We start from the raw sequence: 18,408 nt of genomic DNA, 5'->3' as shown, positions 1-18,408 counted from the left end.
GCCACTTGACCCAAAACAACCAGCTCTAAAATGAATGACAGCATTATAAATTTTGATAGAATTAGTAATTTACTATATATTTAATTATTATTTATATATAATTTGGTTATTAATTATTATATTATATTATATTATATTATATTATATTATATTATATTATATTATATTATATTATATTATAAGATAAAGAACTGCTCACTAAAAGGTTCTTTGGCAAACCCAAAATGGTTCTTATATTCTTTATTCTATGTTTACTTTGTTTTTTTGTCTTGTTTCCAGCCAAAGTATTTTCTATCTAGACAAGTAAAAATTGTTTTGTTGTTTTCAGAAAAAAAATGTCAAAATTAAGTTTTTGCTTAGAACAAGCTAAATAATAATTTGGGGTAAGCATTAAAATCTTATTTCAAACAGAAAACAAGATTATTTTTCTTACCCCATTGGCAGATTATTTAGCTTGTTTCAAAGAAAAACTCACTAAATTTCTTTCTGAAAACAAGACAATTTTTACTTCTAGAAAATCCTTCTTGATTTAGAATTTTTTAGATATTTTGGCTGGAAACAAGACTAAAAATCTAAGTAAGAAAAGCAATATCATTCTTGTTTGGGAAATACACTCTTAAAAATAAAAGCACTGCAAAAAATGCTTTTCTTACTTAGATTTTTAGTCTTGTTTCCAGCCAAAATATCAAAAAAACATTTAAATCAAGAAGGTTGTTCTAGAAGAGTAAATATTATTTTCTTGTTTTCAGAAAAAACAAGTCAAAATTAAGTTTTTTTTTTTTTTTTTTTTTTGCTTTTAAGTTACTTAGAACAAGCTAAATAATCTGCCAATGGGGTAAGCAAAAAAAAAAAAAAAAAAAAAATCTTATTTCAAAGACAATATTATTTTTCTTAACCCACTGGCAGATTATTTTGCTTGTTTCAAACAAAAACTCACTTAATTTTGACTTGTTTTTTTCTGAAAATCCTTCTTGATGGCTGGAAGCAAGATAAAAAATCTAAGTACACTCTTAAAAATAAAGGTGCATTAAAGGGTTCTTCACAGCGATACCATAGAAGAACCATTTTTGGTTCCACAAAGAACCATTCAGTCAAAGGTTCTTTAAAGAACCATCTCTTTCTTAACTTTTAATAATCTGAAGAACCACAAAGAACCTTTTTTGTGGAATAGAAAGGTTCTTCAGATGTTAACGGTTCTTTATAGAAAAAAAGGTTCTTCTATGGCACCGGGAAGCACCTTTATTTTTAAGAGTGTAAGAAAAGCATTTTTTGCAGTGCTTTTATAACTTTTATTCTCAAGAGTGTATTTGGCAAATGGGAATGATAAAACATTATACAGATGCATGCATAAGCAAAACTACCTACATCCACACTTTGCTACTTTCATCTCCTCATAAAGGTGTCGAACCGTAATGACACCCTTTTCTTGATACATGACTGCAATCGGATCCAGCTTGGTTGGGACGCAACAAGCCATGTTTGCCTTTTTGGGATTGCTCAGGTTCACCAGAGTTTGTATGATTGCATGTTTGGAGGGAGTTACATCATCCGTCAGGGGGAAATAACACACGCCTTTGCACTCGTATGCATCATACTCAGGCGGAGCCACGATCCATTTGTCCCATCCGATGTCTTTGAAGTTTACCTTCAGAGAAGTCCTCCGACAGTAATTGTTAGTTGCTTTTCTCTTTTTCCTAGGGTGCTGGTTCACAGGAACATGATCCTTTTCATGAAGAAGCATCTCCTTTATCTCATTCACCGACTCTCCTTTTCTGTTTCCGAGATCGTCTGAAAATACTATGATGACCGCAGAGCTGTTGTCCTCTAAACTTAAGCTTATGTCGAGGGATTCACAGTCTTGTTCGATCTCTATGTCAAGTTCGCCAGCCCCACGTCCAGATTGGTGCCAGCTCCTGACAGCCCTGGTCACGTCGAAAGCTTCCCATGTGTTATTGTCCTTGGTTACATCTCTCCCATCCAGAAGATTTAAAATGTTTGCGCTTTGCTCGTAATCTACATCATAAACATTGATGGATGCGAAGAGGTCAGCGCAGGTGCTTTTACTTCTTTCCCAAAGAGTGAAGAGCCTCAGCTGGACTGATGTGATCTCTTCATGATTTGGGATGGAAATGTTGAATAGCAGCCTGTGTTGTGTTTTGTTGCCCAGTCTGATGGAATAAATAACATCTGCAGATAACATGAAATAGAGATTAATAAACCATCTCACTAATGAACAAGGCAAGATCGCTGCAAAAAATGCTTTTCTTACTTTGATTTTTTGTCTTGTTTTCAGCCAAAATAGCTAAAAATTCAAAGTCAAGAAGGATTTTCTAGACAAGTAAAAATTAAGTGAGTTTTTACTTAAAACAAGCAAAATAATTTGCCAGTGGGATTAGAAACATAATCGTGTTTTCTGTTTGAAATAAGTTTTTTTTTTGCTTACCCCATTGGCAGATTATTTTGCTTGTTCTAAGGAAAAACTCACTTAATTTAAGATTTTTCTAAAAACAAACAAACAAAAATTTTTACTTTGCAGATTATTTTGCTTCTTTCAAGCAAAAATACTTAATTTTGACTTGTTTTTTTTCGAAAACAAGACAATAATTTTCACTTGTCTAGAAAATCCCTCTTGATTTAAGAATTTTTAGATATTTTGGCTGGAAACAAGACAATATTTTCTAAACAAGTAAAAATAGTATTTTTTCCCAGAAACAATAAATTAAAACAAGCTAAATAATCTGCCAATGGGGTACTTTCAAACAGAAAACAAGATTATTTTTCTTACCCCACTGGCTGATTATCTTGCTTGTTTCAAGCAAAAACACACTTAATTTTGACTTTTTTTCTCAAAACAAGACAATTTTTACTCATCTAAAAAATCCCTCCCTTTTTTAGATATTTTGGCTGGAAACAAGACAAAAAATCTAAGTAAGATTTTGCAGTGATCATTTTTGGTATAGAAAAAAAGTGACACATCGCACTGCAAAAAATCTTTTCTTACTTAAATTATTTGTCTTGTTTCCAGCCAAAATATTTAAAAATTCAAAGTCAAGAAGGATTTTCTAGACAAGTAAAAATTATTGTCTTTTTTTTCCAGAAAAAATAAGTCCAAATTAAGTGAGTTAAGTGAGTATACACTTAATTTAGACTTGTTTTACTTTGAAAATAGGACAATAAGACAAAAAAATCTACGAAAGTTTTTGCAGTGATCATGGAAAAAGTGAAACATCGCACTGCAAAAAAATGCTTTTCTTACTTATAAGACCGAAAAAACATACAAACAGCTATAACTATGCAAGCGTTAGTCCAATTGACCTTAAAATTGGTATGCAGTGTTTTTGTCCAATGTGCCATAAGCGTCTATGAGGACATTGGCATATCTAAAAAAACATGGCCGCCATTGACCAATGAATTTTGAGCACCAATTAGACAAGCTTAACGGAGGCCAATTGGAACGAAACTCGGTGGGCATGTTTGACTCATGGTCCTAAAGGTCTGTAAGAATTTTGAAAGAATTCACTCACGTGGTGTTTCACACATCCACACAATATATATATTTTGATAGATCTTCTCATGCCCGAGCAACTTTGCCTCAAGAACCATTGCTGTCAATCAAATTGCTCAATAAATATTGACAAATGTGTTAAAAACCTGCTTTTGCAAACTAGTCCTAGGTTTTTCATTCAATCTTGATCAAACTGCTCATTCTCTGGTCTCTCTAGGTCAATAATTATCAAAAAAAAATTTTTTTTGAAATTTTGTCCTTTGGTTGGTTATAACAGAGTCATTTTAAAAAGGGGTTTGACCACATATACCCAAAGTCTATAGAACCTACAAAAAAACTCAAAACTTTATGAAAATTGGTGAAAACATGCAACAGATGACTCTTAACAAGCATGCAAAGTTTCATGAAGATCGGACATAGGTGGCGCTATAACGGTTAAAAAGCCTTTAAAACCACACGATTTCTATTTTAAATGGCCTCAAATTGCTAAAAAAAAATGCTCATATATTCACTTAAACACTAGATCTTATGTATCATATCATATGTAATTTATTTCATGTTGGCCTACATCCTAAGCCAAAAAGGCCTTAAATGCTCGAACCCCGGCAATTGCTGCTTGCAGCTATATTTTTGACTTGTTTTTTCTGAAAACAAGACAATTTTTACTCATCTAGAAAATTCCTCTTGATTTAAGAATGTTTAGATATTTTGGCTCGAAACAAGACAAAAATCTAAGAAAGAAAAGCATTTTTTTTTTGCAGTGATCATCTTTGGTGTGGAAAAAGTGAAACATTGAATCTTTACACTGGAAAAAAATGATTTTCTTTCTTAGATTTTCTGTCTTGTTTCCAGTCAAAATATCTGAAAATTCTTGAATCAAGAAGGATTTTCTAGACGAGTAAAAATTATTTTCTTGTTTTCAGAAAAAAAAACCAAGCCAAAATTAAGTGATTTTTTGCTTAGAACAAGCAAAATAATCTGCCAACGGGGTAAGAAAAAAAATCTTATTTCAAGCAGAAAACAAGATTATTTTTTTGTACCCCATTGGCAGATTATTTAGACTGTTTCAAGCAAAAACGCACTTAATTTTGACTTGTTTTTTCTGAAAACAAGAAAATAATTTTTACCCGTCTAGAAAATCCTTCTCGATTAAAGAATTTTAAAATATTTTGGCTGGAAACAAGACAAAAAATCTAAGAAAGAAAAGCATTTTTTGCAGTGTATGTCTTGTTTTCTGAATCAATACCCAAATTTAGTTCGTTTTTGCTTAAACAAGCAAAAAATATCTACCAATGGGGCAAGAAAAATAATCTTGTTTAGCCTTTGATTTAAGATTATTTTTCTTACCCCATTGGCAGATATTTTTGCTTGTTTTAAGCAAAAACTAACATAATTTATTTACTTGTCAAGCAAATGCATCCTGATTCAAGAATTCTTAGATATTTTTAGGAAACAAGACAAGAACACTAAGGAAGGAAATCTTTTTTTGCAGTGTGTGCTTACCCTGAACGATGAAGCTTCGGATGACATCCGACCGAGGGATGGAAGTCTTGTCAGAAGCGTATTTATTATAAAGTTCGATCATGAACTGAGGAGGTCGAACTTTACGGTGCTCTTGCGGCACGCCTGATAAATTCAGCTTCCTAAGGAAATCTTCCTTCATGAAGCCCATGTAGTTCTCCAATTTGGAGTCGAAGTCACCTTCTTCTTCCTCAAGGGTTTGCTCTTCAGCTTGAATGAAAATTGCGTCTTCCAAGCTGGAGAATTCTCCTAACGATCTCCCCTTGCAAAGCCCAACCGAAGTGGCAAAATTGATGGACATCAGAAGAAGCAAATATCGTAATCCCTTCATCTTCGTCTGGTTTCTAAAACGCATAGGTGACTTTCTGCTGGAGGTTTTGGTTTGAAATCAGGGTTCCTCAAGTGAACCTCAAGTTCTCTCCCATGCCCCCCACACTCTCTGGAAACCAAAATAGTAGCATTATCTTTGACACGGGTGTCGTAGTTTGAGCTTTGTTATCTTGAGGAAGCTTGTAGTTAATGAGGGTTCTGTAAACACTTTGGGAACAGATTTATGAACACTAATGAGTGAGATTTTAACAAGCCTTATTTACAGGGTCAGGCTGTTTTAGGCTGTGTGTAGATTTAAGATGCTTCAACTAATCAGCCTCAGTTATGATAAATATTAACATTATAGATTCCAGTGCTTCCTTTCATTTTCATTTAGTCAACCACCCACTAAAGTACCATTCGAAAGCTGGAATTTGGTTGTGCAAGTTGATCTTTGCCCTGTCGTTGTAAACAATCTACGTTCCTAATACAACGCATTAGGCCTTTATTCACAAAAATTCCTCCAGGATTTCAGTCATAGATCAAAACAACAGCGGTTAAAGAATCTGGTTAAAAAAATGTTTGCATAAACAAATACAGTTTGAAAAAATAAATAATTGCAAATGACATGTAACTGCTATTAACAAAACTTTTCTATTGATAAAATAATAGAAATCTTTGACAAAACATGAGATGCACTGCAAAAAATGCTTTTCTTACTTAGATTTTTTGTCTTGTTTGCAGCCAAAATATCTAAAAAATCTTAAATCAAGGACCCTGGACCTGGTCTTTTAACCTGAATGGGTCAAAATTCTTTACTTTTTAATGCCAAAGATCATTAGGATTTTAAATAAAGATTATGTTTCATGATGATATTACATACATCTTCTACCGTAAATATATCAAAATGTCACATGCATGGCTAAGAACTTCATTTGGACAACTTTAAAAGTCAAATTTTCTCATTATTTTGATTTCTAAATAGTTTTTGCATGCTCAGATTCCAGATTTTCAAATAGTTGTATCTCGGCCAAATATTGTCGTATCCTAAGAAATCATACATTAACAATTATACTGCAAATATACTTTTCTTACTTCGATTTTATGTCTGGTTTCCAGCCAAAATATCTAAAAATTCCTCAATCAAGAAGGATTTTCTAGATGAGTGTTTTCAGAAAAAAACAAAACAAATCAAAATTAAGTGCGTTTTTGCTTGAAACAAGAAGAAAAATAATCTTGTTTTCAGTTTGAAATAAGATTTTTTTCCCCTTGCCACACTGGCAGATTATTTCGCTTGTTCTAAGCAAAAACTCACTTAAATTTCACTGCTTTTTTTTTAAAAACGAGAGAATAATTGTTACTCATCTAGAAAATGCTTCTTGATTTAAGAATTTTTTGATATTTTAGCTGGAAACAAACCAAAAAATCAGTAAGAAAAGCATTTTTTGCAGTGTGTTATTTATTTTAAAACTTACTCTATGGTGATAATGAATCTGTAATTTAATAGCTTTTCTATACTTATAGGTAATCAATCCATCTGTTATAATATACCGGGTCTGTCCTCAGATGTGACCCTGGACCACAAAACCTTTTCAGTCTTTCGACCTTTATGGGTCCAAATTATTTAGTTTTAAATCAATAAAAATCATTAGGATATTAAATAAAGATTATGTTACTAAATTTTCTACTGTAATTATATAGCAAAACGTAATTTTTGATTAGTAATATGCATTGCTAAGAACTTCATTTGGACAACTTTAAAAGCATTTTTCACAATATTTTTTTCTCTCAGATTCCAGATTTTCAAATAGTTGTATCTCGTCCAAATGTTGTCCTATCCTAACAAACCATACATTAACGAAAAGCTTATTTATTCACTGCAAAAAATGATTTTTTTTTTGTCTTGTTTCCAGCCAAAATATCAAAAAGTTCTTAAATCAAGAAAGATTTTCTAGACGAGTAACAATTATTGTCTTATTTTCAGAAAAAACAGGTCAAAATTAAGTGTGTTTTTACTTGAAATAAACTAAATAATCTGCCAGTGGGGTAAGAATTTTGACTTGTTTTTTTCTGAAAATAAGACAATAATTGTTACTCGTCTAGAAAATCCTTCTTGATTTAAGAATGTTTAGATATTTTGGCTGGAAACACGACAAAAAATCTAAGAAAAGCATTTTTTGCAGTGTGTTATTTATTTTAATTTAATTACTTACTCTGATAATTGTTCTGCAATTTAATAGCTTATCTATACTTATGAGTAATCAATCCATCTGTTATAATACACATGGTCTGTCCTCATATGTGACCTTGGACCACAAAACCAGTCTTTTAACTTAATTTTACTTTTATGCCAAAAATCCTTAGGATATTAAATAAAGATCATGTTCCATGAAGATATTTTGTAAATTTTCTACTGTAAATATATCAAAACTTAATTTTTGATTAGCAATATGCATAGCTAAGAACTTCATTCGCACAACTTTAAAAGCGAATTACTTATTATTTTGATTTCTTAATATTTTTGCACGCTCAGATTCCAGATTTTCAAATAGATGTATCTCGGCCAAATATGGTCCTATCCTAACAAACCATACATTAATGAAAAGCTTCTTTAATCACTTTTCTTGCTTAGATTTTTTTTCCAGCCAAAATATATAAACAATTTTAAATCAAGAAGGATTTTCTAGACGAGTAACAAAAAAAAAAAAAAAACTGGTCAAAATTAAGTGCGTTTTTGCTTGAAATAAGCTAAATAATCTGCCAATGGGGTAAAATTGCTGAATGGGTCAAAATTATTTATTTTTATGCCAAAAATCATTAGAATATTAAATAAAGATTATGCTACTAAATTGTCTACCGTAAATACAGCAAAATGTAATTTTTGATTAGTAATATGCATTGCTAAGAACTTCTTATTGATTTTCTCAATATTTTTTCACTCAGATACCAGATTTTCAAATAGTTGGATCTCGTCCAAATATTGTCCTATCCTAACAAACCATACATTAACGAAAAGCTTATTTATTCAACTTCAGATGATGTATAAATCTCAATTGCAAAAAACAAACCCTTATGACTGGTTTTGTAGTACAGGCTCACATATGGAAAAACTTTGATGTGAAATGAATGTCAACTCACAAAACACTAGATGGCAGCATTATGCTGAATTTTCTTCATATTCTTCATCTCCTGAATGACCAAAAAAGTTATTTGGTTTTCTATCCATGCATGATTCCAGGTTTAAATCCTAGGTTAAAAATACATTACTCATAGTTCATGTTGCCCAATGCATAAACCTTAATGTAAAGTGTTACAGGATTTATTTACAGAAATCCATTTGAAGGTCCTTTTTAAATTGGCAAAGTATTTGTTTTAAAACACAAAGAGTTCTGCTTACTATATGTTACAATAAGGATTATATACAATTCATTTCAAAAAGAAAGAGTGGAAAGAGGATGCAATGTTGTGCAAAGATCCTATATTGAGGTGTTGAGGTCTTATTTGCAGAGATAAAAGTCCAGCTGTGGTATACGATGTGCTTCGGCAGTCCCTTGAGCTGAGTCCGTTGCGTTTTGCAGATTGTTTTTATCTGTGTCCGTTAGCTACCTTGCAAGTTTATCGACAGGCGCAGGTCTCCACAGACATGCTGGGATAGACTTTTACGACCATATTCCTGCTGGAGTCCAGGAACAGCACCGCCAGAGAGCTCATCTTGTCCGGTACGCAGCACGGCTCTGGGACTCCTGGGACGATGCCTACGGCTCTCACTATACTCTGGATGGTGGCATGATTGGACGGATGAACCACCTGCAATTGAAGAAGTGAAGGTTGGAGAAAAACTGCTGTTTGTTTACAAGATAATGTGACAATTCTTAATGCCTTTCTGTTGACACAAACTTCGTCAGATGTTGTATAGTGGTTGAGAATGAAAACTGGGTTGGCGTCAGTATTTGATGTCAGTATTTGTAATATTGGATTTTGGTTACACAACCTAAAAACAACAAAAAATCAATGCCAGCTGACATTTAATTAACATTGCACATTGAATTGACCATATGCACGGATTACTACCCTGTTTTAGACAAGCCAGCTCAGTCATTTCCGGTCCACTGTACTGTGGCGTAATATGAGTGTACTTTGCTCGTTTTCTCTACATAATCCATTCACAACCGGAGAAAAGTTTTGTTTGTCTAAGAGGACCAGACGTCCATGTATACCATTTGTGACCCTGGACCACAAAACCAGTCTTAAGTCGCTGGGGTATATTTGTAGCAATAGCCAAAAATACATTGTATGGGTCAAAATTATTGATTTTTCTTTTATGTCAAAAATCATTAGGAAATTAAGTAAAGATCATGCTACATTAAGATTTTTTGTAAAATTCCTACTGTAAACCTATCAAAATGTAATTTTTAATTAGTAATATGCATTGTTAAGAACTTAATTTGGAGAACTTTAAAAGTGATTTTCTCAGTATTTAGATGTTTTTGCACCCTCAGATTCCAGATTTCAAATAGATGTATCTCGGCCAAATATTGTCCTGTCCAAACAAACTATACATCAATAGAAAGCTTATTTATTGAGCTTTCATATGATGTATATATCTCAGTTTTGTAAAATTTAACCTTATGACTGGTTTTGTGGTCCAGGGTCACATTTTAAGAATGACAAATGCCAGTTTAAAAAAAAAAATATGTGAGTAAATCGGCTATGATTGACAGTAATAACCGGACACAACATCTGACAAACTAATGTCAAAAACAGAGCTGTGCATTAAATGATTCAGAGTAACTAAACTACAGCAGTAGCAAGTTAGTGTTGGTTAAATATAGGCTATTTAATAGCTTTGACAGTTTAAGATAAAGTAGTTAATTAATTATATAAAATATTTCAAATTCATATTGAGTGCATTATTTACTGCATATTACTAATCAAAAATTAAGTTAAGGTCAGGTGCGTCCAGGTCACTTTGGTTGGAACAAGACGGCAGTGTACCCTAAAATTCAACAATATTTTAAACCCTACTTTAAAAGTTAAAATGTAAATTCTACAGTCCTGTCATCAGAAACATTGACTCCTCGCCTTTCCAGAATCTAATGCATAAGAGTTTTGCATTTTTTTAATGTTTAAATTCAATTTATGAAGGTTCTGCTAATGGAATCTATATTTTCTATAGTCATTGTACAATACAATGGTATTTTTTGCACATACAATTTAGTTTTATTGTAACAAAAAACAACAATATATATACATACATACAGTACAGACCAAAAGTTTGGACACACCTTCTCATTCAAATGAACTTTTGGTCTGTACTGTATATTTTTCTGTTTATTAAAGTTTTTACTTTACATCTGTGCAGTTTTCAGTGGGTTAGTGATATTTTTTAAATATATATCAATTAATAAATAAATTTTTTTTAAATGGGTTTTTATACAAAAACTGCTTTTTATGTAAAATTCACTTCATAAAAGACCCACATTTCTAACTTTAATTCATGGGGATAACATGGATAATTTCACATGGTTTAGTGTAAGATTTTTGCCCATCTTTTGGAAAATCCAGTTTTAAAAGTAAAAAAAACAACTACAAATAACTTTTACCAGTAGGTGGCTGCAGAGCTCCACTATTTGCTATTTGACCACCTGAAAGATATTTTTTCACAAGTTTTTTCAGTTGAATTCATATCTACAGTACAGACCAAAAGTTTGGACACACCTGAATGAGAAGGTGTGTCCAAACTTTTGGTCTGTACTGTATATATAAGTATATGAATGTCTCTGAATATCTGAGGGTGAGATAATCTTAGAAAGTTTTGATATGGTACAAAATTTACAAAATATCTTCATGGAACATGATCTTTACATAATATCCTAATGATTTTTGGCATACAATCGATAATTTTGACCCATACAACGCATTTTTTGCCATTACTACAAATATACCCGTGCTACTTCCGACTTATATATATATAATTTGTTCTACTTACAAATTTGCACAGTGATTATATATGGGCTATAACTGGCTCTTATTACATTGGGCTATATACTGTATATACTGTATTCTGATTAAAATAATTTCAACTTTTACAGCGACAATCATCAATGTCAGTTCTGAAATAGTGGACCAATCAGAAGACCTCGGAGGCGGGGCAAAAGCTGTGAGCTTTTATTTACAGCAGGGGTGCCCAACCCTGTTCCTGGAGATCTACCTTCCTGCAAAGTTAAGCTCAAACACAACTGAACCAACTAATTAGGATCTGAAGGAGCACTTGATAATTACAGACAGGTGTGTTTGATCAGGGTTGAAACTGAACTGCAGAAACAGGGTTGGCACAGTATAAAATTGTCATTACAACTGTTTTATAGACGCTGCATGCGCATTGTGGTGGCAGAAAAAAAACACTGTTAATAAGTGGAGGGAAATGGGTAAAATCCATTAAATAAGAGAAAAAATGTTTTGTTGTGCCTTTGGATGTCAGAATCGGAATGCAAATAATTTTTATAGAATACTGTCATCAAAAAAAAACCCATTTGAAGCCAAACGCAAACGTTAAAAATGGACAATCTATGGATGAAGCCTACTATGATTACCCTACTTTTAAAGCATAAATTTGATTTCAACAATTTGTCTACATATTAGTTACAGCATCAAATACTATTTACACATATGTGACCCTGGACCACAAAACCAGTCTTAAGTCGCTGGGGTATATTTGTAGCAATAGCCAAAAATACATTGTATGGGTCAAAATGATTGATTTTTCTTTTATGTCAAAAATCATTAGGAAATTAAGTAAAGATCATGTTACATTAAGATTTTTTGCAAAATTCCTACTGTAAACCTATCAAAATGTAATTTTTGATTAGTAATATGCATTGTTAAGAACTTAATTTGGACAACTTTAAAGGTGATTTTCTCAGCATTTTGATTTTTTTGCACCCTTAGATTCCAGATTTTCAAATAGATGTATCTCGGCCAAATATTGTCCTATAACAAACTATACATCAATAGAAAGCTTATTTATTGAGCTTTCATATGATGTATATATCTCAGTTTTGTAAAATTTAACCTTATGACTGGTTTTGTGGTCCAGGGTCACATATAACTATTTTATCTCACAATTGTGACTTTGTTTTCTCTCCAAACGTAAATTTATATCTCCTAGCTCGGACTTTATAGCTCGATTTAATTCAACAACAGCATGTTTGTCAACTATGAGGAAAAAAAACAAAACGTGTGGGCTATAGAAAGGGAGGGAGAAAGAGACAATGACAAATTGATTTTTTTTTTTTATCAGAATTGTGAGAAGTCAGAATTTTGAAATATTAACTCAAATTTATTTATTTTTTGTTCCTATTCCTATTTCATGGTTTCCAGACCGCTACTTGAAAACTGTAATTTTCTACACATATATAGATGTGTTCTGTGTGAACAGACCTGATCTCACTGGCTCAAATAACTTTTGATGGACAAACTCTTTAAGGCCTGAATACAATTCCTACAAAATCACCTTATGATATGTGTCATCTGAACTATGCTATAATGACCAATAATTTTAATTAGCTCACAAAAAGCATGACATACAGATTTAGGAATAGCCTCATAGCTTTGCTTATTTGCATTTACAGACAATGGACTGACTGAACTCAGCAGTGGTGTAATGTAACAAAGTTTTTATATTTTGAAATATAAAAACTCTTTACTTGAGTTTTTATATTTCAGCTAACTTTAACTTACTCCACTACATTTCCTAATTAAAATGTACACTTTTACTCCGATACATTTCACAGAAGCATATTTGTTACTTACTACAAAATAGTCAGAGGAACACGGACTGCAGGAAAGCAGGTTTGATGAATCAGTGTCTGGCGTTTGCAAGTTAGAGCTCCTAAAAACAGCTTTGCTCATGCAATAAGTGATTGACATTTTAGACATAAGATTGCTTGCTTTTGCCCAATTTTGCCAATGAAAATAGTTCCAAACAAAGATCACAGCAGTGTTTTGCGTCTCTGAGCAATGGACAGTGTTTATTGAATGAATCAGCTTTTTGAATGAATCGGTTAATAAAAATGATTCAGTGATTCACTCATTAACAGTCAAATGCTTTGTTCCTGAATGAATCAGCTGTTTGAATGAATCGCTTGAATCTCAATGACTCACTCATTAACACTCACTTGCTGCCACCTACTGGCGATTTCAAATTCACATTTTAACTATTTTTTTATGTCTTCAATTATTTCAAATATCAGTATTCAACGTTTTTTGTTAAAAACAAAACATTAGGCCTATTTATGCATTTGTAACTGCAGTTTAATCCCCTCTGAGATCCATTAAACTGTGCAAATACATGGAAATGCTATTTCAGACACAGATTCCAGAAATGTTTACTTATGTTGGAATGAAAGACACTAAGTACCGGATGAAGTGTTTCTTATTCATACCCAAAAATACAAAATGGAAGAAAGAGTTAAAACTGAGCACAATCTTGCTACTCAAGCTGTGTATGAACATTTTATATATATTTATTTGCTTCTTTTCCAGTTTCAACACTTAAGTACGTTTAAGATTAAACAGTACAATAAATGCACATACTTTAAGACTTTTACTCAAGTAATATTCTAAACGGTGACTTCAACTTCTACCAAAGTCATTTTCTGGTAAGATATACTTTTACTTAAATATGGCTTAAGCCATTGTGCATCTCATTGATCGATTATAATGACTACTAATTTTCAGTGTTAGTTAATTATTCATTGTTTATGTTGCTTAGACAATTGCTTTCTAAGCAGAATAACAATATCAGCTTAATTTAATTTCCACATATTTAGTTTCTCCTGGTGAGCCATGCATTAAAAGTCAGCTGGCAATAATCACAAAATACACTGACCTTTGGAATTGGGAATCCACAGGTTCCTGCACAATAGTAAGCATCAAACGCTTTCGGAGCCAATATCCATTCGCTCCAACCAATATCTGCGAAGTCCACTCTTAGATATCGGCGTGAACACATTCGTGGCTCACTCCACTGTTTGCGTCTGGCTTTCTTCATGGTCTTCTCGTCAAAGCTGAGCTCTCTCGATCCTCTCAGTCCTTCGTGATTCTCCTGACCTTTAGATGAGGGTTTAGGCTTTATTCTAAAAAAGTCACCATCCCATATCTCCTTGCTCTTCAGATCGTTGTATTGGACATCAGGCAGGTAGTTACTCTGCAGGTGATCTACTTCCCGTCTAATTCTCGAATTTAAAGAAGCTGGCGGTGCTTTGATCCTGCTGTCCTCATGCACAGGAGATGGACTGTATCTCTGTAGACTCACAGCAACACTGTTGGGCTCCGTTATTGCAATGTCATCAGCGTATACAAGTATGAACGGCAGGCTGTGAGTAGACAAGCGATCATGGCGAATTTGATGCCCAAAGTCAAACTCAACTGTAATGGAGAGTTCGCCGTTCACATGAGCTTGTTTGATCGCTGACGATACGTCCGTAATCTGCCAAAGCCCCTTTTTGTTAGCAGACAATGTTATGTTGCTCAGCTGAGAGGGGATGGCAGCGTTTGGCGACGTTCCTTTAATAATAAGATGTGTGGCTGAAATTGACTGAAGGTATTGGAGGCGACACGAGGCTCCGCGGGAACGCCGACAGGCCCAAGGACGTTGACGAACTTGTTGGTCAAGAAAGTGTAGAGTTGAGGTCAGTATCACCTCTGAATCAGGAATTGAGGTCAGGTTGAAGTGGAACACCACTTTGTGATGGGAGATCTCTGAAATAATACAAAAATTAGGCATAACGAGAAGGTAATTGCTGCTTGTCAATACAGTGTTGGTTTTACGCTCATGTACGCATGTGATTGACCAGTAAAGTTTCCAGACAACATCCTCATAAACAACACATTTTTCACATTCTAGATTTAATATCCGACCACTTTCTAGAGTTTACGAGGTAGTTTAATAAAAAGATAAACACGGCTCCTGAATCAGTCTCTGGCCATATGGTAGTGTTTAGTGAGCGGCTCTCAGGGTCCCCTTCTTTCTTTTTTTCTGTTTCCACTAATACCCTCTCAGTGTTTTAATAGCGCAACTCCAGTGGAAACTTAGCAGATCTCAACTAAAATACTAAAATAATGGGAAAATGCCTTCTGTGCATGTTTTCGCCTATGCTTATCATATGTGACCCTGGACCACAAAACCAGTCTTAAGTCGCTGGGGTATATTTGTAGCAATAGCCAGCAATACATTGTATGGGTCAAAATTATTGATTTTTTTTTATGTCAAAAATCATTAGGAAATTAAGTAAAGATCCATGAAGATTTTTTGTAAAATTCCTACTATAAATATATTAAAATGTAATTTTTGATTAGTAATATGCATTGTTAAGAATTTAATTTGGACAACTTTAAAGGTGATTTTCTCAGTATTTAGATTTTTTTGCACCCTCAGATTCCAGATTTTCAAATAGATGTATCTCGGCCAAATATTGTCCTGTCCTAACAAACCATACATCAATAGAAAGCTTATTTATTGATCTTTCATATAATGTATACATCTCAGTTTTGTAAAATTTAACCTTATGACTGGTTTTGTGGTCCAGGGTCACATATATAATTGATTTTTAATCTTGGTGCATTTATAGCATTACATATTTTTTCCATTATGCATTTCCAAAAGCTGAATTATAGTTTTTTTTTTAAATCTACTCAAAGATTTGAAGTTGAAATATTATAATTAACACAAATAATAAATGCATAATACAATTATATTCTAAGAATACACATTGTATATAAGCTGAATAAATAAGCTTTGCATTTATGTATGGTTTGTTAGAATAGGACAATATTTGGGTGGAGATACAATTATTTGAGTATCTGGAATCTGAGGGTGCCAAAAATTAAAATATTGACAAAATCGCCTTTAAAGATGTTCAAATGAAGTTCTTAGCAATGCATATTACTAATCAAAAATTAAGTTTGGATATATTTATGGTAGGAAATTTAAAAGATATCTTCATGGAACATGATATTTACTTATATTATAATATAATACTTATATTATATTATAATATCCTAATGATTTTTGGCATGAAAGAAACATTGATCATTTTGATCCATAATGTATTACGGAATTTTGTTCATTATGCATTTTCAAAATCTGAATTATAGGTTTATTTTTTATCTACTCAAAGGTTTAAAGTTGAAATATTATAATTAACACAAATAATAAATGCATAAAACAATTATATTACATTCTGAATTAACATTGTGTATATATTTGTGACTCTGGACTACAAAACCAGTTAAAATGGTCATTTGTGGAAACTGAGATTCAGACATTATCTGAAAGCTTAATAAATAAGCTTTCCATTGATGTACGGTTTGTTAGGATAAGATGTCTGAGGGTGCAAAAAAATCAAAATATTGAGAAAAGAAAAGTTCCAAATGAAGTTCTTAGCAATGCATATTACTAATCAAAAATTAAGTTTGGATATATTTAGTACACATAGAACATGATATTTACTTAATATCCTAATGATTTTTGGCATAAAAGAAACATTGATCATTTTGATCCATAATGTATTTTGACTGTTGCTACAAATATACAGCTTTTGTGGTCCAGGGTCACATATTGAGTTTAAATAAATGTATATATTGTTTTTTAATATAATGTCCTTTACTAAACATAACTAAAACTATAATTAAATTAATTAAATGCAGATGCAAAAATTTATTAGTTTTGAGAAAGAAAAAAACATAAAATATTACTTTATCAGTACATACATTGCTATATTTCACATTATAATAGCAGCTTCAAATAAGTTTTTAGTTAGTTTCACTCACCTGGGACTCCTCTAAAGCTTCGGATTGTATTTACATTCTGTTGTTGTTGTTGTTGATGATGCTTCTTGCTGTATTTATCATAAACTCTGTACATATTTACAGTCATCATATCTCGAGCAGGATTGTGGAATGACGGCTCTGTTGCAGGAATATCTCCGTTTACTTCGGACGAGTTCACTAAGTAAACTTTAAAGATGTTAAGACAGAGAAAAACGCGTGCCAGCGCACAAATTGATGCCATATTCACAGTTTATCCTTTGCAATCCCTCTAAAACATGATCAAACATGAGATGCAAAGTGGAAGACTGATGGAAAGCTCGGTCGCGTTTGAGAAGGTCTGATAGTGAAATCCGTCTTGTGGAGTTTGTGGTGTGGTTGGAGGATGACTGCTGCTCATACACTTGTTTCTTACTCCTGAAGCGATGACAGATGATGACGTACCGGCGTGCAGCCAACGAGAAGCGGAAAAAAGCATCATCCTTAAAACCATGCACTGCGATTTCCAGCTCATGCTGCGTGCATGGAGGTGTGTTTCACACTCTATTCCTGTAGTGAACTGTTTACCTTTTAAACTTCTCGTTTTAAATAATAAATAAAGGCGATGAGCAAATATAAACAGTGTTGGGGGTAACGCATTCGAAGTAACGCAAGTTACGTAATTATATTACTTTTTCCAAGTAACTAGGTAAAGTAACGCCTAAGCAGCTAAGGATGACGTCACGGACACTACGTTCATATTTTTTACAGTCTATGACTTTAACGCACTAAAGTAAAATAATAATTGAAGAGTTCAAACGGCTTTGCCTTATTTTTCAAAATATAAAATCGCCTGAATTTTGTAAAAAGCAATACAAAACAAACAGGTTATGTTGTCATTCCTTTGCTCTCAAACTGAATGCAATGTAATAAGAGGCCTTATTTAATAATAACATTAACAGTGAAGCATGCATCTAACTCTGGGTGAAAATCTTATAATAAAATCGCCAAAATTCGTCTACGTGTTAAGAATGAATAACACATTTCCAAAGCTGTAAAAGGTTATTTAAAAATAAAGCATTCATTATAAACAGTTTACTGTCTTAAGTGCACCCATTTATTTAGTCTGCAAATTAAAATAATAATTATAATAATTACAATTATTAGTATTATTTACGGTGAGCATTGCTGTCACACACATAAGAGCCCTGCATTGTTTCAGCTATTAAAATAGTCCAGTTTTGTATGTAACGCAAAGTGATTAT

General features: G+C 32.7%; 2 protein-coding genes across 2 annotated transcripts; both read right to left on the bottom strand.

Annotated features, from left to right (window-relative positions):
- Window positions 1-911: 911 nt before the first annotated feature.
- gdf2 (growth differentiation factor 2) lies at window positions 912-5,588 on the bottom strand. Its single transcript, XM_073828887.1, has 2 exons — window positions 5,009-5,588; window positions 912-2,187 (listed from the first exon to the last, which is right to left on the bottom strand). The coding sequence occupies exons 1-2, from the start codon at window positions 5,379-5,381 to the stop codon at window positions 1,358-1,360; spliced, it is 1,203 nt and encodes a 400-aa protein (XP_073684988.1). The 5' UTR covers window positions 5,382-5,588; the 3' UTR covers window positions 912-1,357.
- A 3,050-nt stretch (window positions 5,589-8,638) lies between these two features.
- gdf10b (growth differentiation factor 10b) lies at window positions 8,639-17,612 on the bottom strand. The gene is made up of 3 exons (XM_073828304.1): window positions 17,168-17,612; window positions 14,226-15,097; window positions 8,639-9,142 (listed from the first exon to the last, which is right to left on the bottom strand). The coding sequence occupies exons 1-3, from the start codon at window positions 17,406-17,408 to the stop codon at window positions 8,951-8,953; spliced, it is 1,305 nt and encodes a 434-aa protein (XP_073684405.1). The 5' UTR covers window positions 17,409-17,612; the 3' UTR covers window positions 8,639-8,950.
- Window positions 17,613-18,408: the final 796 nt, after the last annotated feature.

This window comes from Garra rufa, chromosome 22, assembly GCF_049309525.1.
Source record: "Garra rufa chromosome 22, GarRuf1.0, whole genome shotgun sequence".
Taxonomy (NCBI): domain Eukaryota; kingdom Metazoa; phylum Chordata; class Actinopteri; order Cypriniformes; family Cyprinidae; genus Garra; species Garra rufa.
Note: the sequence above shows the minus strand (reverse complement) of the source record. Positions and strands in the feature narration are given on the sequence as shown.

Coding starts and splice junctions, on each gene's coding strand:
- gdf2 (XM_073828887.1), bottom strand. CDS start 5,381: ATGCGTTTTAGAAACCAGACGAAGATGAAGGGATTACGATATTTGCTT. Junction 2,188..5,008: donor CCGAAGCTTCATCGTTCAGG/GTAAGCACACAC, acceptor TGTTATCTGCAG/ATGTTATTTATTCCATCAGA.
- gdf10b (XM_073828304.1), bottom strand. CDS start 17,408: ATGGCATCAATTTGTGCGCTGGCACGCGTTTTTCTCTGTCTTAACATC. Junction 15,098..17,167: donor AAGCTTTAGAGGAGTCCCAG/GTGAGTGAAACT, acceptor GTATTATTTCAG/AGATCTCCCATCACAAAGTG. Junction 9,143..14,225: donor GTGGATTCCCAATTCCAAAG/GTCAGTGTATTT, acceptor CTTCAATTGCAG/GTGGTTCATCCGTCCAATCA.